At 35.1% G+C, this 27,105-nt stretch overlaps 1 protein-coding gene across 5 annotated transcripts in view; it reads right to left on the reverse strand.

Moving 5' to 3' along the window:
- SNX7 (sorting nexin 7) overlaps nt 1-27,105 on the reverse strand; it is a 98,183-nt gene that overhangs the window by 24,112 nt on the left and 46,966 nt on the right. For all 5 annotated transcript variants that reach the window (XM_082385302.1, XM_082385299.1, XM_082385301.1 and 2 more), the window contains one exon: nt 25,605-25,691. In XM_082385302.1, coding sequence (XP_082241428.1) covers nt 25,605-25,691 — 87 coding nt within the window. The remainder of the gene's footprint in view (nt 1-25,604; nt 25,692-27,105) is intronic.

The raw sequence follows: 27,105 nt of genomic DNA on the forward strand, positions 1-27,105 counted from the left end.
TCATTCATTTCACAAATACTGGAAACGACTTGGCCCTCTGTTGGTGGAAAAACTGAAGAAGGAAGCAATCCTTTTTGCCAGGAAAATGTTGTAATATCAGAATAAGTAATAAAAGATTGTAATATAGTGAAAAATAAAGATTTAGATTTAACCGCAAGGCTAATGGGTAATCTCTAGCTTCAGTTATATTCAGCTAGAAGTGAGTCACACAATTAAATGAACACCATTAATACTAAGAGCTCAGGCAAACAAAAAAATATCCTTCTTCAATAGCGAGTACCTACTATAGCACCAGGAACAGCAGCAATAATAATGACCACTTATTGTATTTCTGCCATGGGCCACTGTATTAAGCTATATACTTTACATACACTATTTCATTTAACCTGCATAATAATATTGCAAATTTGGTAATATTATCTTCCTTTTATAAGCTGGGAAACTGGGAGAAAGAAATAAAAGAGATCACACAGCTTTTTGTGGCATCATGGAGATTCAAGTGAAAATACATGCTCTTTCCATAGTGAGTGAATAGCCCCAAGCTAGCTTGCGTGTGGCTTTCAAGGTTAAACTGATTCAGCTCTTACCTTAAGGAGCTTGTTATCTATTAGAATGCAGATATGCAAAAATAAAACAAAAACCAAAGGCTATAATACAAAGCAGAATGTGATATATATCATAACGGAGGAAAAAAATTAAAGTAGTATATAGAAAGATACAGCATGGAGGATTAATTCCAACTTGGGTAGGGGACATTCCAAGTGTTAATTTGCTAGGCAGTGAGTTGGGAAGAAAACACCTGGATGAGCGTATGGCATAAATAAAACCACAGGGATGTTATGCTATAGAGTGTGACAAAAGAATGGATAAGAGATAGGTTTGGAGGCTGGAGGTGGGCAAGGAGAAACATGGGAAAGGCAGCTGGACAGGCTGATTGAAGATTGACCACTAGAGGGTGTAAATGGTATTGAGCATGAAATGGATTCTGTAGGAAAAGGTAAGCTACGGAAAGTTTTTGACCAGGGCTGAAGTATACTTCAGATAGATTCCTGAGTCAGAGATATGCAAGGATGCTTAAAAGAGAAAGGGAGGAGGCGGGGAAGAAAGGAAACCAATTAACCTGCACTGGGACTATGGAGACAGCAATAAAAATGCTGAGGATTTGGTTCATTCCCACTCACTCATCCTGCAGCATTCACTCAGCATCCATCTAGTCTCTGTTAGAAACTAAGATGAAGGGTGAAAAAACAGACCTTGCCCTCAAGGACTCATGCCTAAGGGGAGAAATAAAAAAAAGAAAAAACTGGATACAGAAAATGTGAAATGCAGTTCATGTGAAGCAAATAAGGTGTACAGTCCTAGAAGCATGTTTACTTTGAAGTTTCTAAAAATTGCAGGTGGTTTGTCAAGGTTGGTACCTAGAGTGTGAGTAGGGGAATAGAAAAAGAGGAAAGAGAAGCAGCTGCCAGGTACTAAAGGGATTTCCCTGGGGGGTGTTTGGATTTTCAATAAAAATCAAGTGGAATCACTGAGGGCGTTTAGGGAAGAGGACCAGGAAGGCAACAGTAACAATGAGATTTCTGATACAGGGGGTACTGAGAGGAGGAGATCCTGAGACACAGAATCAGTAGGGGCTGGCAACTGACTAAGTGTGGGTGGGCACTGGAAGAAAAGATAAGATTATCTGATATTTTTAACTGGATAGCATTCACTGGAAGAACAGGTGGGGTAGGGGGAGATAGGAAATGAAGGCCTAAAGGCAACAGTAATAGTCTTGCAGGGTGAGGTATACATCAAACAACTTTTGGAGGTCAACCTTGGGACATGTTTCACTAAAAATTCTTACTATAATTCTTACAAAGTGAAAAAAAAAAAAGTACTCATCCCTGAGAAGGAACAGGGTCACGGAGAAAAAAAATAAAGGAAATAACAATGAAAAAAAAAGAAAAATATGATCATGCTAAAAACAGTCCACCACTAACAACAACATATTAAATGTTAAAGTAATATTTAATTACTATGCTTCATTATTTCTCATCCATGAAAAGTACAGTCTAGGAGGTGGGTGTCAGATCAAAGAATAAAAGATGCATGAGGTTCATGTCATATCCCATCAACTTGGATGTATCCTAGATTCAGCTGAAGGGTGCCCTTTCCTTTCCTTGTTAGATTGAGCTTGTTTTGTTTCTTTGATTCAGTTCAAGGTTATCTAGAGAATGGCCTGATGGCTAAAGGGCCAAGAACTGACATACTGGCTCCATCCACGTCAGTTGTAGCTCTGAACCCTGGTTATATCATGTTATGAATGTTTGTCACAGGTCATGTGGGAAGGTGGGTAAAATAATTTGGATGAATCCACACAGATCATTCGTTACTGCTACGAAATAAAGCCTACATTCTAATGGAATAGCCCTGTGGACCATTTCTACGATTATACACCATTACACTATTTTTAACAGTTACTCAATTTTTGAAGCACATGTCTGCTAAGACAACCACAGGTGCACTGAATCCCTCAAACCCATTTAATCACCTTGGAGGTTTTCCTCCTTATTCCCTCAAAGCTGACTTTAGAAAGCGAAACCAATCCAAAAACCCTATAACATTTTAATAATTTTTATTAAAACAGGCCTTTTATAGATTTTAATTTTCTATGACTTTTATACATTTAAATTTGTAAGAACATATCTTCCCATAAGTACAACCATCAGAAAGAGATGGATTTTTATAGAAAAGTTAGATAAATCCATGCAAATACAGTTTATTTGCTACCTTTCTTTAAGCAAATGATTAACTAAAATATAAAATTTTTTCTCACAGAAAATTTGTATTTTATTAACAATAAGAAAGATATAAGTGATAGAACATTTTAGAATCCCATAATAAAGACAAGTTTTTTCCTTTGTGACAAAATGTTGTCCTGGAAATTATATCAGAAACATCTATTTATTTATAAATAAAATATTACAGATGTGAACTGTATAATCACAAAGTTAGGGTAGCAAATAAAATAGGGTAGCGAATAAAATATGAAAAATATTTTTGAAAAGAACATACTCCACAAATATACATCTCTAAAAATATTTTATAATAAATAAAGTTTGGAGACAAAAATGGGATTACCTGTATACTCACAAACTATGTAAGAGGTAAATACAATGTATCTAGAGTACGTATATTTGATCTAATACTAAACATTAAAAAATAATTGGGTCTTTCTTCTTAGAGATTAAAGTGTGCTTAAAGATGATCAGGTAGGCCTTTTGCTCTTAAGATTTAAGGTTGATCTTTTGATGCTATTTCTCTCAATATATTTTCAATAAAGAATCAAGAACTTTTACATTTACTAATAGAGACAAGAATTATTCCACTGGATTTGCTTGGCTATACTATGTCCTTCTGCAAATGGACTCTGAGAGCTTATCTGGACTTTCTGGCAGAGAAGTGCAGGTATTTAGGAATTACTTTAGAATAGCTTTAGATTTGGCAAGGACCATGAAAGAGAGCAATTAACTGTTGGAGGGATAGCACAAGATATGGGTAACTACCTATCCAGTCAGATGAGTGAAATCACCTTTACTACTTAGGAGGAGATGACAAACAGCCCTGATGTCCTTCACATTCTTGCTGGATAGCCTTCTGATTATCTTTGTTTTCTTTGTCTCTAACGTTATCAAGAATGGTCTGATAGTAAGAAAAAGAGGAATTTACAAGAAGTGTCTTGAAGCTATGGTGAGGGATAGAGTTAGGAAAAGGAGCTGTGTCTGTGCATGTATGTTGCACATTCTTAACATCTGCCTGCTCATTTAACAATGCTGAGTCCCTACTATGATCAGGTCCTGAGCTGCATGTCACATGTGGCATCTCATTTAACTTTCTCTATAACTCTTAGAGGTAGTTTTCTTCCCCCCAGTCTAGCTGGTCCAAGTCTTACATAGTAGACTTTGCACATGATGAATGTGGGTCCATGTAACAGTGCACTTTCAACATCCTTCCACCAGCTCTCAATTATGCTTTTCTTCTCCAGAATTATTTGGCAAACTCAATCTAAGTTGATTTTTTTAAAAAAATATTTCCTGCCCCCCACTTTAATTTTATTTATTTGTGCTCCTTAAACCTCTATTCTCCTCCAAAATACAGTTCCTTATTACCTTCAAGAAGATGAAAGAATAAATTGAGAATAAAAGTAAACATTCATTCAACAAATCTTTAAGTGCTTACTATGTCCCAGGCATTGGCCCAGGAACATGACCAAGAGCACAGAGGTGAATACGAGAGGGAAGGTCCCTGTTGCTGGGAGCTTACAACCTAGTAGGGGTTTCAGATCCACACTGCATTGGGCATTCCCTTTATGTAACCTTACCAACTACCTTAGAGTCTATCAATGAGCTTGTTCTTTTTTCATAAAAAAAGGAAGTACCTCCCAAACTAAATTTTAAGAAATCCAGAACATCTAGATTCAAAAATTTCCCTAAAAAAGGAAATGTATCTTTATATCTAATAAATATCCTTACTGCATCTTTCTCAGTTGCCTTATGGTATTAATAAGTTGTATTTGGCTCCTCCTCTCTTTTTTCCCTGAATTTTAAAAATTTCATAATCACACACATTTATAGGTCAGTGATCTAGAGCCTGTGCTCTGAAGTCCACGGGTGAGAATCCTGACCGTGTGACCTTAGCTAACTAAATTCAGTTCCGTGATAGGTTGCAGTTTCCTCATCTGTAAAATGAGGAAAAAGAAAGTACCTACTTCATAGGATTGTTTTTGAATAACATGTTAGCAAAGTGCCTGGGACTTAAGCATTTAATATATGTTAGGGTTAGAGTGGCACTCCAAAGTGATTATGAAAGAACAATTGTTAGGGTCTCAGAAATGTCCTGACTGAATCTGCCAGCTCACTCACTTCTACTATGTTAGGGAATACTTACTGAGGACGTGCATATAAAAGGAACAGCCATAGGGGAAACAAAGAGACCTTAATAGCTCAGAAAGCTCCCCAAATGCTCCAATGTGCCTGAGAGTATTGGTGGCTGAATGGACAATGTGGCCATGCCAAAAGGTCTATGTAAGGCCATTCCATCAGGCCCTCCTCCAAATCAGATGAGCAAGGCCAAGAAGTCCAGAAATTACCTCCATTTTGAGGAACTAGGTTACCACATTATGTCAATAAATTATTCCACTCTAATACAAGAAATATTAGTATCTTGCTAAATTATGGAATGATAAAATCCTAAGACAAACAATGCAGATGGATCTTCCCCCACTGATTCTGAAAGTTCCTTAAAATATACTTCCTAGTAACTAAAAAAAACCTGTCCAGCAACTTAAGAAGACCCCTATACTTCCAAACATTCTCTTACGCCTTTAGTTTTTCTTATTTACCAGATTAGTTTTTAGAAAACATATTAGTTCATTCAAGAACTATATGTTGAGCACCTACTATGTGCCAAGAGTACCACGCTAGACACAGTGCCCCTATGTGAAATATTTTCCTTCTTTTCTCACTCAATTTTTGGCATACTGATGTCACAGAGGTACATCTTTACTTAAATCAAAATGTCCTCCTAATTCTGATACAGTTTCATGATGAGACCAGTATAGAATGACTTAATGTGCGTTTCTTAAATTGGGATTTCTATATCCACATCAATACTCAGTGATAACATAGAGGATTGCCAATGTCATAAATAAATGTGGCATAATCTTATCATAGATATTTTATGGAGATCAGAGAAAAATATTTTTAAATTAACATAAACATAAATATATTATGGAGTAGTGATATTCATATGAAACTTTAAAACAGGAGACCTTAATGAAATTTTGATCTTGCACTGGCCACGAATGGGTCTCTCAGACTACTGAGGTATACATTCCAACTTTCTTATACCAAAGAAAGTAAACTCTTCATAAAAATGTTTGAACTACACACTGCATTACAATGTGTTAGAAGGAAATCTGCTTGACTGCTGAACTACATATTTAATAAAGAATTAATACACTTTGGCATGATAATTCTAGGTGAGTTAATTGCCATGATTACCAGGTTTTATCAAAGTATCATTTATAAAAATTACAGATTGAGAAAACAGCTTCCCCATAGTCTATTTCTCCAGGAATAGCTGCCAGGATGATAGAAGGAAAGTCAAACTTTTTTCAACCACTTTGATCTATCACTGCTAAACAGCAGTCTAGGGAAAATTTCACTTACCTCTCTAAGAAAGAACCACTGTCTCTGACTATTTAATCATCCCATCCTTCATCGCTTATCCCTGACATTATAATCTAGAACTAGTGGCAAGTAAGCACCCCTTTTCCTCACCCTATGACTGTCTCTATTTACAAGTACAGCAGTAAGTTCATGTGGGCAGCACGATTAAAATTTAGAGTCTCTCCGATATCATGACTGAGCTCCTAACATCGGAACAACTTACAAGGGTCTGCTCCTAACACATTATTGGAAGAGTTATTTTCCTAATGAATGATAGCAATCTCACACAAATTAGTCTAGCATGTAGAATTTATAAGGATAGCATGACCTGGATACAAAAACTGACATTTCTGGTACAAGCAATGGTAATTACAAATCATTCTCCCCCTGCCCCCAGCTTTATCGAGGTATAATTGACCAAAAAAAAAAAAAATTGTTTATGTTTGAAATATACAACACGATGACAAATCATTCTTATTCAGAAATATAAACACAAACGTCCTAAAAGTTGAGGTAGCCAAATCCAGCAAGGGCCAAGTTGAATTTATCCCAGGGATCCAAGGATGGCTAAAATGAGAAAATCTCTTAGTGTAAATCACCACATTAAGTGAATGACGAAGAAAAATAATACACTTACATGAGTCGGTACAGGAAACCACACAATAAATTTCAACACCCACTTATGAATCAACTTCTCATCACACAGGAGTAAATAAAAACTGCCTTAACTTGATTAAAATATATATACTTTAAAATGTTTAGCAAACATCAATACTAATGGAAAAAATCCTGAAAGCATTTACTTTAGCGTCAAGGATAATACAAGGATGACCCATCACTAATAACTTTACAATGCATTTTTTAGCCAGCTCAATAAGAAATGAAAAAATAAATACAAGGTATAAAGATTGAATAAATGAGACAAAACTATCAATATATACCCATAAGGTTTTCTACATAGAAAATCCCAAAGAGTGTACAAAGAAATTATTAAAACTAAAAATAACTTAGAAGATTGCTGGATATAAGATAAATATGCAAAAGTGAATTACATTTCTATACTCTGGCCCAAAAAAAGTTATAAAATAAAAAATTTTAAATATATAATTTATGATAAATACAAACAAAACATAAGGTACTTAGGAATAAATTTATGAAAAGATATAGAAGACCGTTTTGGAAAAAAACATTTTAAAACTTATTGAGAGATATCAAAGAAGACAAATAAATGGTGAGGTTTCTAAAAATTATTCCATTTTAAATCTTCTAGCTAGTTCTCTTTCTTTTAATTCCAGTTTAAGTACCAGTTCCTCAGTTAGTCCTTTTCAGAACAGCATTTATGTTCAAAGTAGGTACTTTTTCACTACTCTCTCCATCTCAGTCCACTGTTCACCTCCTTAACATTCATTAGAACAATTATTTTTTGTAAGTGTATGTACTTTCCTGTTAGAATATAAGTTCTAACATGGGCCATGTGTCTACCTTTTGGTCATTATATCCTCAGTACTTACTATGTAGAAATGTGATAAATATTTGTAGAATAAATGAATGATTTCAGAAAAGTAAAATATTAGTAATGAATCTAGGCTTGTTTTACTATTGCCTTTCCAAGGATTGTTTTACCACACTTTGAAATACCACAGAAACTTACAAGCTGCCTGTACCTAAACCTAAAGGTATATATCACCAAAATTTTTGAGCAAAACAATACAATTTGAGGATAACAGCTATTCTTACTTAAAAATATCTTCATTGTTTTCTTTTTAAAATGGCTTCTCTATTATTGCCTTTTATGGAAATAATTAACCATTCAATCTATTTATTCAAGTGCTAAAACTTTCTCCTCATAATCAGAAAAGCTGAGAAATTATCATTTTGAAAGTTCTTGAAAATAATATACCTAAATAAAAAGATTTAGATTGCCACTCCATCATAAGACAATAGAAAATTCAAAAATTCAGTTCTAATCTGACAGCTACTTCTTCTTAACAAGTATTAATTAAATTGCAGGGGAGAGAGAAGAGGGCTCTTAACAATAAAATTATATTATTTTCTGATTTGTGAGAGGGGTAAGATGTGTCTGAAAAATTAGATGCTTGATTATACAATGCTGCTCAGGCATCCATGTGATTACTACATGTGCCTTTTTTATATACTTTACAATACACACTTTTCTTAAAAAGTAGAAACCTCTCTTCCTGAAATTCACTGCCAATTTTGTTATCCAAATGTAGCTTGTTCAGTAAAGCACAATGTATTTTCTTAAAATGACAAATTAAGTCATAAAACACCCACAAATATAGCTGATGCATCACCTTTCAAGTCAGTACCTCCAACACCATTAACGTCCTTTGAATAAGGAATAATCATAATTTCCTGTGACACTGGAAGCAACAGAAAGCCAATTATTTAAACAGCCCCATTTTAGGAAATGTAGTGATCTCTTTTGCATCCTCTGTACAACAGAGGCACAGTAAAAATATGTAGGACAGAAGAGGATTCATTTTTTCCAGGTGCTTCCATGAGTCCAATTAATATAAACCTTTTAAAAAGGAATGATGTGGCTCCTAAGAAAAAAAAATTTTTAATCAAGGTCTTTTAACTCTTTTGATGTAATTTCCTATATTTGTTTCTGAAGAACATAATCCAAGCCTAGAAAAGCTATATGCTATACTATCATTAGGTTTTAATAAAGTTATAAAAATTATTTCAAAGCCAAATCTAAACATTTATTTTACAGACCTTCACAGGCCATACAATTTTCTGCCATTAAATATTTTTATTCACTATTTAACCAAACAATACCTCACGTATTATCTCATTTAATTCTCACTATACCCCTATAACGTAAATATTGTTTTACTAACAAGAAAAAGGAATGCTTATTGAGGTTTAAGTTACTTTTTTGTAACTTTTTTCCAGAATCCAGGTTCTCTAATTTGTGATCCAACCCCACCATATTACACAATTCCATAATGCGGCCCATGAACCTCAAGACATATATAAGACAGCTCACAGGCTGCATGAAGGAACTCCCATTTATATTTAACTCTTTTTAATTGACATAAAACATTATACTAGTTTCAAGTGTACAACAAAGTTATTTGATATATGTATATATGGAGAAGTGATCACCACAATATGTCTAGTTAACAGCCATCACCACACATAGTTACAAATTTTTTTTTCTTGTGATGAGAACTATCAAACTTTTCAGATCTACTCTCTTAGCAAGTCTCAAGTATACAATACAGTGTTATGAACTACAGTCACCACCCTAGACATTACAATCCCGTCACTTATTTAATAACTGAAAGTTTGTACCCTTTGATCACCTTATATTTAACCCTCATGTAATGTTTTACATGCATAGTTTATAATACAGATAAAATATATGAGTAAAGTAGTACAAGTAGATAATTTGTAAATTTAAAATGTACACATACTGGGAGGTGTGCTCAAAAATATTTAGGTGATAGAGTACGTTATCAAAAAGTCTGGTGACTGAAATGTTATCTTTGCTGAAGTACTGTGTACATTAGACTTTTAATCAAGTGATTTCTCTTGATGTTTTTTTCAGACATTCATCTCTTTTCTATCTGAATCCCTACCAAAGCTAAAACCTTCATTAGATATGGTCTTTCCTCTTTGACTCAATCAACCAAACTACCATACATAAAAAATACAGCTCTTAAAGTTGCAGCATATTCTAAAACAGAGCTAGCCAATAGAACTTTCTGGAATGAGAGAAATGTTCAACTTTGGAGTGCCCAAAATAGTAGCAATAGCCACATGTGCCTTTGAAATGTGCTAGTCCAACTGAAGAACTGAAGTTTTACTTGCATTTAATTTAAATTAATTCATATTTAAATGTAAATATCCCCATGTGGTTAGTGGGTACAATACTGCATAGCAAAGATCTAGAGAGCTGTGATCAATATAACTGGAATAGCATATGTACTCAAGTATATAAATTTTAGGGGCTCCCCCCCAAAAAAAATCCTTTAGTAAACCTGCTTTTACATGGTTTCCCAGAAATCCTCTAATATTAATGAATATTTTCTCAATTACTTCATTCTAAAGACATGACGGTATTTTAGAATATTAGCTTGAAACAAATTCAATTTTTGGTACTTTTGGATATATATAGTAGTTTACTAATAGAATTAGTTTAGTTTAGTATTTTTTTTTAAGGGAGACAGCACACTAATTATTTTTAGGAAATAACTTCATAATTCAAGTGTTTATTATCATTACAAATAAGTATTTTAAAGTTTACTTTTAAAAGCACTGCAAATCGACAAATAAGAAGGACAAGTGGGGGTAGACAAGTTCCACCACATATAAAACATATTTTAAAACATCCATTACTGAAACAGTACAGTTCTGGTGCTTAATTAACAGGCCAATCAAGGGAACATATAGAAAGCCTTAAAACAGTTGCATGTGACAACAAAAACTGAGTATACTTCAAAGGTAGTGTTGCAAAGTATGGGGAAAACATGACTACTCAATAGATAGCTTTGGCACAGCAGGATAGTTACCTGAAAAAATATATAGTTGAATCCACACCTCACATTTATAAATAGAATTAATTCCAAATGGCTCAAAGATTCAAATGTGAAAAAGAAAACCCCAAAAGTTAATAAAAGAAGTGTGATACAATTCTTTTGTCATCTTAACTTGTACTTAAAAGTAAAATCCTTTAGAAAAAGATAGATAAATCTGACTTTATAAAAACTAAACTTTTCTGTACAGGAAGAATCACTATAAAGAAAATTAAAATACAGTACAAATGACAAAAAGGACTCATTTCTCTAACAAGAATTTCTTAAAAATCAGGAAAGATCAAGAATAGGTAAAATCTAATGAGCAAAAAACAGACAATTATAAAAAAAGAAAGACAAATTTTACTTAAAAAATGCATAACCTTGTTCATCATAAGAAAAATACAAATTAAAACTACGAAGGGATACTATCTTCACTTAACGGATGGCAACTATTCTACAGTTTGATAACACTGACAAGGCTGGGGTGGAGGGTACAGGAGTAAACAAGCAATCAAACATGTTGGTGAGGCTGTAAATAGCTCTCCCAGCGGAAAGTAATTTGGTGGTAGTTCTAATAACATCAACAATAACATCAGCTAATTCTTTTAGCTTTTCCTTTGTACCAGGCACTATTCTAAGCACTTATGTGCGTTACACATTTAGCCCTATGAGCTAGGTACTGTATTTCTTCTATTCTACAAACTGTGAAACAAAGTTGACGAGAAGTTGGTAACTTGTCCAAGGTTGAACAATTAATAATGAGCTATCAAAACTGAATAGTCTCTGGTTCAGCAATTTCAGTTCTAGTTATTTATTCTACAGATCTACTGGTACATTCACAAAATAATACATATACAAGGTTATCCACTGAAGCATTGTTTATAGTAGCAAAAGGTTAGAAATAACTGTTCACCAGTTGAAGTCAGATTAAATAAATTCTGGTACATCCATACATCAGAAGACCATGTAGCTGTAAAAGACCAATAACTGGAAGGATAGCCAAGATATGTTATTATATTAATAAAGCAAACTATAGAAAACTTTATAGCATATTACTACATTCATAAAAAAGTAAAATCAGAATGTATATTTGAATTTGTGGTACATCCATAAAGAAACCTGGAAGGCTACAAAAGTAACTAACAACAGTACGTACTTGTAAAGTGGGTGGTGGGAATTGGGAAGATAGGATATGGGGATAGGAAGGAGACTTTTCATTAAATGTGTGTTTTAAAATTTATGAATTTTGAATCATGTGAATAAATTACATATTTAAATAAATCATTTTGGTTGGTTTTTTTTTTAACCAACATGTTAATTGCTTACGTTAGAGATCAAGAAATATATTTTTGGGGACAAATGAAATGTTGACATTCCTAATGTTCTATACATGAGCACTGGTGGTTGGAGATAACATTTGAAGGGACATATCATATAGGGACTAAAAATGAGGCACAGACACAGAGACTCTGAGCTCCTTTTTCCTGGTTGCTGAACTGTATGAGTATATAACCTCTTCCAATGAAAAGAGAATCAGATGACTCAAAAGAAGTGCTGAAGATGCATGTGGGAGTGCAAAAGGTGATATTTCTACATTAATATGTTATTTAATGTGTATATTAAAGAATCACACATTCATATATGTGTGTGATCTTAAATGTGCATGAGTAAGTTAATCTAAATATCATAACTAAAAATTTGACGCTGGACAAAAACCTTGTTTTTTGGTGTGGAATCTTCTTTGGGAAACTTGTGTCAGGGTGTCCTTACATTTGCATTTCTACATGTGACAGTGATGACCACATCTGGCATATGTGCATGCGCGTTTCATATCCTCGTTAATGCAGAATGTGTCCAGCATTTTCCTGCTGTGAGGGTCTGTGATAGATCTTTTAATGCATTAAATATTTGTTCTGAATGCATTTCTTTGTCCTTTCTCTTATTCATTTTAGATTAAAAGCTTCTATATCAGAGGGTGCCAGCAGCAACAGAACCTGCCTCCTGGGAAGCACAGAACCTCTGCAAGTTTGTAGTTTATTTTGAAAATGCACCTGGTGATCACCAGGTTTTGGATCGCCAGGTGCATTTTCAAAAAATTCTTCCCCTCTTCCCCAGCCACACAGCTACTGAGAACTACTGACATACATCATGCCTCCTTAATTCATTTCACATTTTCTTTTTTACTGAGAGATAAGCAAGGCAGGTCAATTTACTCTAAAATTCATACTATTAAAACTGCCAGTTCACTGTCACAGAATATTTCAAATCACCAATAATGTTCTGTGGCAGGAATGGCAAAAAGATTTTATCATGCATGCCAACTCTAACTGATCGGTATCAGTCATATGAAGCATGTTGATATGTATCTTTTCAGATGTTACCCTAGAATACAGTTTTTAAGTTACTGGCACAATTTCTGGAGTCCTGCTTCGAAAACCTCTACATGTGCAATATTGAGCCAGTAACTTTTATTTCTCTGTACCTAAGTTTTCACATTCGTAAAATGAAGAAAATTATAGTACCTACCTCACTGTATTGCGTGACACTTAAATGAGACAATACATGTAGAGCATTTAGTACTCTGCCTGGCACATGGTAAGTTCTTAAAGAATGTTAGCTGTTATTATTATCATCATCATCAGTTAGTTTTAGCATAACATACTGATCTGGTTAAAATAAAATTCTATATAGTAATTCCTTGAAAGAAGGCAAAAAGAATTTCAACTTTCCCAGATCACAACTCTACATGTTCTAAAGTGTTTCCAAGTTGCAATTCCCAAATTACAGTGAATTCTAAATATATATATTTTTGGAAGCGATTGAAAAAAAAAAGCACTGAATTCTAAAAATTCCTTTTTTGTTTTGATCTTAGTAGAATATAATTGTTATCTATCTTCGAAGTCTCACACCCTTCTAGACTTCAAACCCACCTATCAGGAAAAAAAAAAAGTATAAGAGACCTGCGAGTATAGTGCCAGGTTAGAGTTCTGGTTCTACTATTTAACTAACTGTATAACTGTGGACAAATCACTTAACCTTTCTTATCAAAATCTCCACTACTACCACCTTACTGCACTGGACTCAACAGTCTTTTTGTTTCCCATGCAGGAAACAGAGTGAGCACTTGAAAGCAACTGTCCGTTCTTCCTTTTCCCTTTCTCTTCTTGAACAATTCAGTCCTAAAGCATATTTGGTAATGCAGAGCAAGGCTGGTGTCCATTCTGGTGGAGGAAGGAAGGCAAAGTCATGGTGGCCCAGAGCAGGATATGAAGGCATTAGCAAGATGATGAGGTCTTCCCTGCAAAGAGTGGTCCAGAATGGGAAGTAACAGCACAAGCAGGGTGAGAAGGGTGTGTATTGCGTGTGGGCAGCATGGGGGGAGCTGAGACTAGCATGGAAAACAGACTCCTAGAGTGGTAAAGAGGGTGCTCTTGCATGGGTGTGGTCCAGCACAGGGTGTGGAAACTTGAGTGGGGTGAGGAGTACCTCCACTTAGGAAAGAAGATGACATGAGCTATGCAAGATTGTTTGCAAACAGGGAATCAATCAAATAAATAGATATGTAAAGGATAATGGGAGCCTGTTTCTCATTGTCAGAAAGAGAACCACAAATATTGAAAGAAAGAAAACTAGAAAGAACCCTGATGATATTGGATTTAAGTTGGAGGCGTTGGTATGAAATTGTTATTTTTAATATATATAAACAGACAAATCAATATAGATACAAAAATGTGTGGTTATACATTATATTCCTATCTATATATCCATAGATATGTTTCCTATCTATGTCCACTCAGATCTTGGAATAATGATACCTAAATAGCAATGAACATATCTAATGCCAAGATACTATATTCTAAACATAATTTTTTCCACTAAAACTAACCAGGGCTTGTTAGGAAAATGGCTGATTCCAGGGCTGGAGCAAGAAAAGTATAAGAAGAGCCTAGAAAGTCTTGTTGTACCAGAAAGAAGTAAAGAATGATGGGAACATGTTAAAAGGAGGGAAAAAAAGACAGCTTGAAGATGGTCCTACTAGCCAAATTGGAGGCAATTTATATATCAAAATACATAGTGATAGTAATGGACTAAAACGAACTGACTATAAAATAGAAAAGCGCACACACACACACACACACAAATCAATTTAAAGTTTAAAGTAAGGTAAGGAATGATATAATTATACAGTCTCAAAGTAGCTCTCCACAAAATGCTTTTTAATTACAAAGGGAAAGGAGTGATTTTACAGTGGAGAAGCTTGGCAGACATCACCTCAGTCGAGTGAGATCAAAGAGTCTATCGCTAATGGGACAAATAAAAATCATGTGCTACCTAACAGGTAGATTGCAGCATCACTTGAGTAATATTCCTGTCAAAGATTGACAGTTTAAATCTAATCATAAGGAAGTATCAAACAAGTTAATATTGGAGGTATTCTACACAATACCTGGCCTGCAATCTTCAGTGTAATGGTCATAAAAGTCAAGGGAAGATGAAAAACTATTCTAGACTGAAGGAGACCTCTAACTAACCATTGTCAAGAACATTACAGAACACTGGCAAAATCATTCAGGGGTCTGTGTGTTAGATAATAGTATTGTTTCAATGATAACTGATTGATACTGATAGTTGTATTATGGTTATATGGGAGAATGTCCTTGTTCATAGGAAACATACACCTTTAAGGGGTCATGAGTATAAGGTTTGCAGTTTACTTTCCAATGATTCAAGGAAAAAAAAAAAGATTTTTGAGCTGTACTTGCAACTTTTCTATAGCTTTGTCACTTCAAGATTAAAAAAAATTTTTTTAAGCCTATAATATACCAAATCAGAATTCTTCCCTGCTTGAACTCTTCAGTAGCTCCCCATAGTAACTAGGATGGAACCCATGGCCTACATGTTCTCATCTGCTTGCTCAGTCCTCGTGCCCCAGCTGCTAATGAAGGGGTACTTCATTCCCTATACTCTAGCTACACCAGATATAACTAAAGCTCCTGGAACACAGGAAGCTAATTCCCATTTCAGAGCTTTGCATGGATTCTTCTTAGAACACTTGTGCCAGATTTTGGAATCACTGCTCCTTATCAGCACTCAGCTCTCCTCTCAATGTCACCTCCTCAGAAAGGCCTTCTCTTCCCCTCCTGGTGTTCTCCATCACATTACCCTGTTTTATTTTCTTCATAGCACTAAGCACTATCTAAAATTATCAGAGTCATTTATTATTTTTTCCTTTATTTTCAGTATCACCCCCCCACACACACACACTAGACCATAATTTCCTTGGGGAGAGGGGCTATGTCAGTCTTGGTCACTGTAGTGTCCCCACCATGAAGTGCTTAGATGGGGAGGGAACTCATAACTCTTGGCTGACTGACAAGCTAGGCCTCAGTTTTCTCATCTACAAAAGTGGGAATAAAGTATGCCTACCGTGTTGTATTATTCATTGGATAGTATATGTAAATTATTAAAACAGTGCCTGGCATACAACAGGTACTATACAGATACTAACTATGCTTCAGAAAGGAAAGCACTAGTTGGGTCTAGAACCTCTTTGAAAGTTGAACGGAGCTTTGATTGGGGCATTTCCCCTTAAGTCTGCTCCGCTATTGACTAAGCTTTAGTAGAGAGAAAAAGTTTACTCTCCAAAACCCAGAAATATAATAAATCAAAATGCAGTTAATTTGGTGATATGGCACTATACTAGAAGAAAAACTACTGGTTCTGTTCTTTGTAGAAATATAATTTTTTATTTTTAGAAATACTATTTAAAAATGATTCATACTTTAATGTTTTATGATACCATTACATGTTTTCTAATATATTAGTCTTTTATACTTTCTTCTTCTAACTTACCAAAATTTTTACTGGCACAAGCTCTAGATTTATAAACATTAATTCATCTTCAAAAAAAGTTTCTTCAAAGTAAGCATTATTTCTGCCTGTTCGTGGATAAAGAATACTTAATGTCTGATTAAGGCCACAGGTTAAGTAAAAGTGAATCAAAGCCCTCTCCAGGCTTCAGACTCCCAGCGTGTTCCTGCTCTAAGCATAATCATATATTTATTGAGTGCCCAGGCAGGGCCGGCAGTGAAAGAGATATGTAAGACAGACCCTTAGGACACATTTCTTATTAACGAAAAGTCTAAATTAAAAGGAAATTGAATCTATTTTGAGTTTCTATACGGGAAAGCTGTTTAAACTATTATATCTATGGTAGGCAGAACTCCACAAACCAAACCACAAATCCACAAGGACACTATAAGTAGAATTTCTTAAATCCTGAGAAGAAATGACTGGAATTTTAAACTACCCCTTTTACTTATCCATCTGTTACTTTTTCTGTTGCAGTCAAGACAGTGGGGAAAAATGTTCCTCGAGAAAGACACAGAGCTTACAATCTTCCCTTAGAAAATCACCTACACCGATGTTACACTGCCTCTCCTCTTCAGTATTTCATTGTCTCCCCCCTGCCCCGTCCACCCTCACCCACCACAAACGTACACAGGCCTTATTCATCAAGACTGTAAGTTTATGTGTTCCTTTTTCAAATCAGTAAGCCTTAATATGCAGTAATTTCCCTAAGCAAATTTCATGGGTAAAAATTTTGGAAGTAGTACAATTTTTTTCACCTCACCCGCAAACATCTCCTGACTAATTTTCTGGGTAACAGTTAACACGAGTAATTTGGTGTTCAAGTTTGTGCTCACATCAGATATGCTGGCCTTGGAGGATTCCAAAAGAAATAACTAAAAACACATTTTTTGGGTCAAAAATACATTATAAAAAAATGTGTTGATGTTTGAAATTATTTGGAATATTTTACCTCTAGTCCTTATTTATTAATTTCTTCCTTGTTTCATATTAGATTTAAGATGGCTTCCAAACTTATACTCTACAACTAGTTTAAAGGTATTAAATGGATAAAGACATTAGCACAAAGGAAAATAAGAATAGGGGAATAACAAGGTAAAGCCAGGGGTGAGTTTGACACATAAAAGACATTTGCCAGATAGAAGTGGATCAGAATTGGGGTTCTCAACAGTCTAGAAACTAATGTAAAGAGTGGTATAAACAGTGGGATAGGAACAGGTATAAAACCCAAGATGTGTACACGGTGGAAACAAGCTAACGGCTCAGGAGAAATTAAATCCCATTGTTGGTGCTGAGACATAAATGAAACTTTTCTCAGGGGTCCTCATAAAGGAAAACCAGAATGTAGTCTGTGCTATTGATGCTTATCATAAGGGGATTTATGGTTCTCTTCCTTAAAATGTCCCTTATTATAAATCAATGGTACAATACCAAGTGTTGTTTAGTTAAAATAATTGTTTAGAGTCCAAAACATAACTTTTTAACAGTCAGTATAAATTCATATACATTTTAAATTATCTATTCAATTGCCTAAAGTGATCAGGTGGGGCAAGTGGGAGTGGTCACTAGTCAACTCAAGATAATCGATGCCTTTTTTTTTTCTTTTAACAATGTGAAAGTCTAACAAGCAGGATTACAGTTACCATTTTCCAAACCTTAATCTAGAAAAATGAGTCATCCAATATATACTTCAAATACAAAATATTTACAATCTAACACTGGTTAGGTACTACGCTAAGAGTTTTCATAGGCTGATTTAACAACACTCTAAGGAAGATATTACCCACAAATATTATAGTTGAGGAAATTAAAGCAAGGAGAATGTAAGTAACTTGTCCCAAACTACAAAGGCACAAAATACTGTGGTTGAAATTACACGCAACTCTGCAATTGGGTTTAAGACCTTATATTAAATACTTTTCAGATACTGCTCTACTTGCAATGCCATGAGACAAATAACAGAGGGAAAAAGTAACCTGGTAAAATCCCAAATAAAGACCTCCCCCTCAAAAAAAATAAATAAAAATAAACACCCCAGGCTCAACAGACTTATTCATAAGGTAGACATGATTTTTTGCTATTTAATCAAAAATTATTATCCTTTACAAGTTTATATAAATAGCAGCACATGGATTTTTTTCCAACCACTTGAATGAATGATGCCCTGAATGAGAGGCCTAACTGACGGTAGGGAGGGAGAGGAATTCTAGGCACTGCCTGGATCTTTGTTCTGGAACGAGAGGCTGCTGAGGGCTTTCTTGATTAAGCGTCACTCATTCACACAGATCCCCACCCAGTGGTGCATCTACAACTCCAATACACAGGTACACTGTGTATGTGAGGCACATATTTATTAGCTGTTTACCCAAAATCCATTCCCCACTCTCCTTCTTACTACATGAAAGAGCTCCAGTTTTTTTAGGTATTTGCATCAGAAGGCAGTTTGTAGCTGGTCCAAGTCAATTCTTATGGTCACATTCCCACTCCAAGCAACTGGCTTGATCATGGACTTTTCAGGACTCTGGCCAATGAGATGTGAGGAAAAGTCTGCTGATACCTTCTAAGATAAACTGATAAAAGGAAACATACAAGGAAAAAGTCCTTTCTCCTTCCACTGGATAGCAGCATGTCCTTCACTGCTGTGTGAGTGTGTGTATATGTGCATGTATGTATCTGTGTGTGTGAGAAACACATATAGATGCAAACAGGCAAAAAAGAAGGAGAGAAATAAAAACAGATACTAGAAAATGAGGCACATAGAAAGGAATAAATTTGTTAAAAAGTCAGGGGAGAGGTGAGACAACAAATATCTGAGAAAAGGTAGAGCCAACCTCTGCTGCCACCACAAAAAAAAAGCTATGTCAATATTATCATTTCTTTAAAGCTTAAAGAGAAGGCACTCTTGCTCTATACATCATTTAGTACACTATCAAGAACACTTGAAGATTAATAACCACAATTTGAGGATGGGAGTAAAAAACTGGTTCGAAAATAGCAACTCACACAGAGCAAGGACCAGATTAAATAAATTTGGTATCTGTTTGTATCTTCTGAATGTGGCTATATGCAAATCCAGACTATAATGATCTTATGAAAATGCATTTTTTATTTTTGTTCACATAAATATACTGTTAAACAGCTATGGCATTATATCCAGATCCAACTCTCAGATTCCATGCACATATTGCTAAATGTCAAATGTATTCATATTCATTTATATTTGAATGCTGCTTTGAGTGGCAAACTATAAATCATCCATTCAAAAATAAAAATACAAATAAAATGGATATGCAGCATTATTTAGCACCACAGATGAACTTTATTTATCTTACAGTTAAACAGTGAAGTGAATAAGCATTTTCAAACAGAAGCTCTGACTCTGAAAACTTATAACTAAACTACAAAAACCACAAGTTCCTCCAAGTATCTGAGTTTTCCTCAAAATCTCAGTTATTGTTATACCTTCATCTCCACAGACAGAAATTTCCTTACTTTGATTGAATATCTACTTTATTGAATCTCTTCTTTATCAGAGCATCTAACACTCAATCTCTCTTAAAATCTTTTATTATCTATAGTTACCTTAATTATTCTGTATCAAGCTGTTTTTATAAATACCTCATAAATGGAGAAGTGGTTAAAAAAGTTGAATGACCCTAAATAAATCAGTTTAGTTCATCTTATTGGTCCAATTATTTACCACCAGCCGAAGCTATATAAATTCTCTTTCCTTCTCCCCACTAGCCATCCCTTCTTTGATTTCTATTGTTGGAATATGCCAAGGCTCAGTCCTATTAAGTCCTGGGACCTCTTTTTATCATCCTTTAGTGACCTCAACAAATGTCATGGCTTTAAATACAACCTATCTGCTAACAACTCCCCCATATATATCTCCGGCTGGATCCCTCCCCTGACCTCTGGATTTTTATAGTCATTTTCATATGTGACTCCCTACTCAACACCTCACGTGGGTATCTGATAGGCACAGCAACTTTACACATTCAAATCTGATTTCTTCATCTTCTCCATGTTCTTCCCAAACCTGTTCTTCCCAAAGTCTTTGCCATCTCAATGCCAACACTTAACTTCCAGTTGCTCAGTTCAAAAACCTTGGTATAATCCTTGTTCACTCACAATTCATAGTCTACCAAATAGCAAACAGCTCTCTGTCTTCAAAATATCCTCAGAATCTGACCACTCCACACCACTTCCGCCCTGGTCCAAACTATGATGTCTCACTGGGATTGGAAGAGCTAGTCTCCAGCTCTGGCTTTCTCCCAGTCCATACACACTCCACATAGACATTATCTTTTGTCCTTCCCAAACAGAGTCATCGATTTAGAACAATTCTGAACATGTCACTCCTCTGTTCAACTGTTGTCTTCCTATCTCGCTGAGACCAAATCTTATAAGGCTCTACATGATCTGACCCCTGGCGACCTCTCTGACCTCATTTCCCACAACTCTTCTGCTTCCTCATTCCATTCCAGCAACACTGGTCTCCTTGCTTTTCATGAAACATGCAGGCATACTTCCACTTTGCAATTACTGTCCCCACTGCCTGAAATTCCTTCTGCCGGGTATTCATGTGGCTCAAGACCTCACCTCTTTTGGGTTTTACATAATCACCTTCTCGGTAAGACCTTTCCTAACCCCTAATTTTAAATTGCACTGCTCCCCAACACTACCTCTTCTCCACACTTATCACTATATGACAATACACTATAAATTTCAGTTGCTGCTTATTGTCTCTATCACTAGAATATAAGACTCATGAGGGCCTTTCTTGACCACTGCCTCCCTAGTGCTTAGAATAGCGTCTTTTATATGTTAGGTACCTAAAAACATTTGTGAAAAGGTTTTCGTTGAATACTTCTACCTTAAATGCCATCTCATCATGACATAAAGTCACACATCTCCAATTTTCTTCTTCCTCTTATATGCTATAGTTCAATTTGTAAAGCCACAATCTGCTTTCCTTACAATCTAGAAATGTCAGGGGTCACTAAGAACTTGAAACAAGGGCCACCCTCATTCTTTAAGTGCTTCAGATTCTATCTTCCACCTACGTCTCTCTCAAATTTCTCTTCTCTGCAACTCCACTACCACCTCTTCAGTTCAGGCTCTCGCTGAATCCACACAGTCCAAAGGAAAAAGCCCATATTCCTCATCCTGACAAATAAGGCTCCTTTCCCATCTGACTGCGGCCCACCTTTAGAGCCACGTCCCTCAGTTCTCCTGCACCCTGCTCTCTACACATCAACCAGGGCTCCTCAGTTTAGCACACTTTTTTGAGCCTTTACTAACTTTTCATAATATCCACTCACTAGTCTTCAAGGAACAATTCCTTACTCACTTTACAGGACTCATCTCAAGTATTACTTCTGTGAAGCCATCAAAATAACAGCAGCTAACAACCACTGAGTGCTTTCTATGATCCAAATAACTGACTTGCATTTATCATTTGATCCTTAAATAAGCCTATTAGAAAGGTACTAACAATGTCCCCCTTTATATATACATGATAAAATGAGGCTTAAAAATATTAGGAAATGTGTCTTAAGACTTAATAAACAGATAAGCTAAGATTTGATCCTAGGTCTATCTAATTCCAAAGCCTAAATGACAAAACCCTAAATGAACAGCTGAACTGACCTTCAAATGAGTATTCTACAAGTCTTTACTGAGTTTAGGTCACTTCGAAGCAACTGATTTTATTGTTGTGAGATAAGAAGTACAAACCACAAACTCTAAGAAGCAGGCACTTTACAGCTACCCAGATAATAAATCAAGGAATTCGCTATAAAACATTATTTTAGTTTGCAGGAAAACACATAATTTTTGTGGGCATATTTGTGTGATAAGAAAAAAGTAATAATAATGTCATAATTGCCAATTTATAGCATATACAAAGTTGCAGGCACACAGGCACGGTAAAAGACAAGAGCCTTGTATTTGCATGCCACGTAGCCCACCTGATAAAGATCACCTGATATGTCTAACATGACCTCCGGAATGTTACATCAGTGCTCTACTTCTACCCAATAATTATAACTACACTAGTGTTTGCCCTTCTTGGTAGAGCTTCATTTCATTGACCTTTGCATTATGAGTTGCTTTGCCCAGTTTGCATATAACTTCCCACCCAAAGGTGCCTTTGATGGAGCTTCTGAAGGCAGCCCCAGCAGGGCTCCATAGAAATGGCCCCAGGGTTGTCTCCAAAGTGCCCTGCTTGAGTTGCCATGGTAAACAACCAGCCTAGATTGCTCTATTCAGTTCTCTGCCAGGGTCTCCATGGTGACTGCAAAGGAGGGCTCCTTAGAAGGACCTCACAAGGGCACGTTTCCATGGTGACCCTATCCTGCATATTTCTAAGCAACTTCCCTTCGGTTGTTCTGCAACCAGTCAGAGCAGGTTCATTTTGAGAGTAACCCTGGAAGGTTGCTCCCAAAGATATCATTGTAACACACAGGTATTTGGAAGTGAGGTCTGTAAACAAACTGCTTGAAAATGTAAATGGTACCATTCACAAATCATTAAATTAGTTCCTATGCATTTTAGGATCTGTTTTTGATGGGTAACAAAAAAATACTTGTCTCTGTTTCAAACCTTAATAAAAATTATCTTGCAGAATATAATGCAGATAATTAAAGTTTCAAATTTCTCCAATCTTACAACATAGCAGCTAACTAGGTAAAAAATACTTTATAGTGGACATGTCTCTCTCTCACACACACACACACACACACACACACACACACACACACACACACACAGAGACACAAAATGAAATCCAAAATACAGATGGATCATCAGGTTATAATGAGATATCAAGGAAATTTTTACAGAGCAAAAGACAAAATATTTGCAAGTCAAATGAAAAGAAAAAATGTGTTTTTTAGTTGAGTTGGGAAAGCCTAGCCATATTTGGGCCTAAGCTATTTTTTCCTGTGTTTTTGTGGTTGGAACAATCCCAACTACTCTTCCTTTCAATTTAAAATATGAATATAAGCCATTCTGAACAGATGCTTGGTTTTTAAGCCATTTTACTATTCTCCTGAAACTTTAAAATACTGTACTTTTCCTAGTATTTAGTCAAGGGCAATATTTTATCTAATCACAAATTTCAATATCCCACAAATTTAAATATCTTTAGAAATTATTTAACAAATAAAAATATGCTACAGTTCCAATGATACAATTATAATTGTTGTACATGTGCTCACCCATCTCTATTCATTCCAGTTGACTTTTTAAATTGAAAAAATATATATACATACATATATGTGTGTGTATATATATTATATAAATATATAATATATAAATATAATATATATAAATGTATATATATATTTATCCCTTACTGTATTGAGAAGGTTAATCTTGGATTTCCTCTTTTTTCTCCTCATTTTGAGGTAAAAGCAAGAGCTCCCCCTCGACCACTAGTTCCATTTGTTCTACATTTTCTGTTAGTCTCTCTCACAGATTCCATTCTCCTACTCTGTCCACAGCAGCCCACCACTCCCCACTCACACTCCAAGCAGAATAAATTTGACTTTGAAAAATAAGCATAGTTAAGAAAGGTGAGGATAATTCACAATCACTTTTTAGTGAAATCTCAACATTTTACACAAAGTCTGATTTTGTAGAGACTTATTGCTTCAAACGTTCAATATGTTTTTATGAAGCCAAGCAATCACTGCAAGTTTCATTCATTCACAATATTTATTGAGTGACCACCATGTACCAGGTGCTGTTCTCTGGGCTGAGAACATTCAGGAAACAATTAAAAAATTCCTACCCTCAAGGTGTTTAGATTAGCGACAGGGAGAGAAAGAGAAAGAAAGATAATACAAAGAAAACCAGTAAGAATATCATCTTTTGTGTTAGAAAATTATTAAAGCTAGAGAGAAAATTAAAGAAGGGAGGAGGGAGGTTAGCTCCCAAGCCAAGTTGGGATGGGCAGCAATAATACTATGGATTAACAGGGCGGGGGCCGGGAGAGGGGGTGTTTCAAGGACTCCCCCATTCACATGACATAAGTGTACTCTAAACCCTTAAATTAAAAATAAAATTAGGAAAGTCTCTTTCATAGAAAATGTAATAAAAGTTAACAAAGTAATGAGTGATTTCTCCAACTTTTATACTTGCTCTCTGAGAGGCAGCATGGTCTGAGGAAGCCAAGTGATACTATTACCTCCAGTCCTACTTCTGTTTCAAGAACTATATAAATTTGGGCAAGTTACTCTACCTTTCAAGCCTCTTCTTCAGTTTTAAAATGATAACAATTCTGATCTGATAATATCATGTCAACATGCAAAGACAATAAAATGTAAATGCTAAACTACTGTGGGTGAAAATATAATGTCTGAAAATTGCTTTAGAATACTTCAGAAAAAAAAAAGTGAGAAATAGCCAGGTGAAAAAACCTGGGCAAAATGCTGGGAATTAATGAAGCCCAGTGGTGGGTAAATGAGTTCATTATATTATTAGATCTTTTTTTATGTTTGAAAATTTCCATGAAAAAAGTATTTTAAGAAAAGGATTAAAGTTGAAAACAAAGATACTTCCTTTGTAAAGATTTTTCCAATAACTAGAAAAAAATGTATAGGAACACCAACTTACCTTGTACAAATTTCTTATAAAACTAGTAAAAAGTATATTTATTTACTGAGTACTTACTAACCTTCTGGAACAATGTTAGGTACTTTTTTCCATATTTTCTGAATTCAAGCACTCTAATTTAAAAAAATTAACTTCATACTTTACTCATTGTAAGAAAAAATATAAGACAGAAAGGCAGAAAATCATCGTAAGCTTACAGACTCACCTGGTACTCAATGTATACTCGATTTTTGGAAGAAATTCTAGTATCATTTATTGAATGCTTAAAAACAAGCATGTAATGGAGCTAATACAAATTTTAGACAATCAATTCTACGTGATTATAACAAGAAATTTAAAAACTTACCAGATCAGTATCTGCCTTTTTAGAGGTCAAAGCTTCAACTTTGGAATCCAGTTCTGCCTGTATTTGATCTCTTCTTTTCATGACACCCTTCATATTAAAACACAGGAATGAAACAGGTTGTACTTAGTTTTAATAATCTTTGTATAACAAAAATATACATTTGAGAATCTCTTCCCCAAGCCATCAGTCATCTAGGGGTGTAATGACTTAAAAAATTTTTTTAATCTCTAAAAGCTAAACTGATAGCAAGTATTTAAAAGAAACTTTTTCATAATCTTTTATTAGTTTTCCCAATGTACATCTTACTGGTTTAAGTACTTTATGTACAAAATACATATGTTTTGATGGTGCACTCTAGGCATGTACAGTTCTTCAAAAAGAGCAAAGAACAAAACAAAGGAATAAAAAAGGTCAATAGGAGCACTGAAAATATGTGCTATGGTATAAACTGGCTGCAGTTGGGAGGGCACATGGGCTACACATCTGAAAGTATCTACAATCAGCCCTCTTATTGGACTCCAAAGGCATAGTTAATCAAAGTCAATTACAGTGGGGAATCAATATTGAAGTGTGCATTCACATCTTAAGATTTTACTTTAGCTTAAAATATGTAAGTATTAACCAATTAGCCAAGACTCTGAGGAGAAAGCGTGGCCTCTGCTCTGACTGAGAGGAGTTCCATCTTGTTTTCTTGAATAACCATGATTTCATGTTTAGTTAAAACACCCTGGTGAAGGAATTTGAGTGCAGAATTCATCTACATCTTTTATAATGTTTTCTAGTCTTTTTCAATGTCTTTCCCTTGGTGACTCACTTTTCTTCCAAGACAGTCTTTGTAGACACCAAGATTCTTTTTATTTGTACTCATCTTTCACTGGTTTCCATAGTATTAATTAAACAATGAGATTGTAAAAATGAACACAAGTGGACTAAACAGTTCAAGGCAAAAATAAAACTAACTCTGGGTAAGCAAACAGTTCAACCAGGGAGAGCAGAGTTGCAGGACATAGAAGAGAAGGGCCTTAGTGAGGTACAGGTCTTTTGGGTGTTTTCAGAGGAAGGGAAGAACCTTAATCACAAATCAGTTAAATGGAACCAGGTAAGCTGGCTCTATAGTATTTGAGAGAGTATTGAGAGGCATTAAGGATAAAAATCATCCTGAAAATGACTCACCCTGGTTTTGTGCCTGGTGGAATCACTCTTAAAACGTTCAGAAGAGATTAACATTTCTTTTGTTTTCAAAGAAATGAATAGAAAATTCAACTAATTATCACAAATTCTTTTATATTTACTTCAATGTTTAATGGCCATTAATGTCAGGAACCCCTTCCTTTCTCTAACTCAAATGACACATACTATAATTTAGTCCCATTAATTTTAGGTACGTTTCCATAAATATGAAATATTGTGCTTCATATAGGTAGAAATATTTTAAGTAAGAGGTGGCTTCTGAAGACAACTAGTAAAAACTGCACAAATTTCATCATTTTGCCAAGGCATG

Source organism: Balaenoptera borealis (assembly GCF_965194805.1).
Source record: "Balaenoptera borealis genome assembly, chromosome: 1".
Lineage (NCBI taxonomy): Eukaryota > Metazoa > Chordata > Mammalia > Artiodactyla > Balaenopteridae > Balaenoptera > Balaenoptera borealis.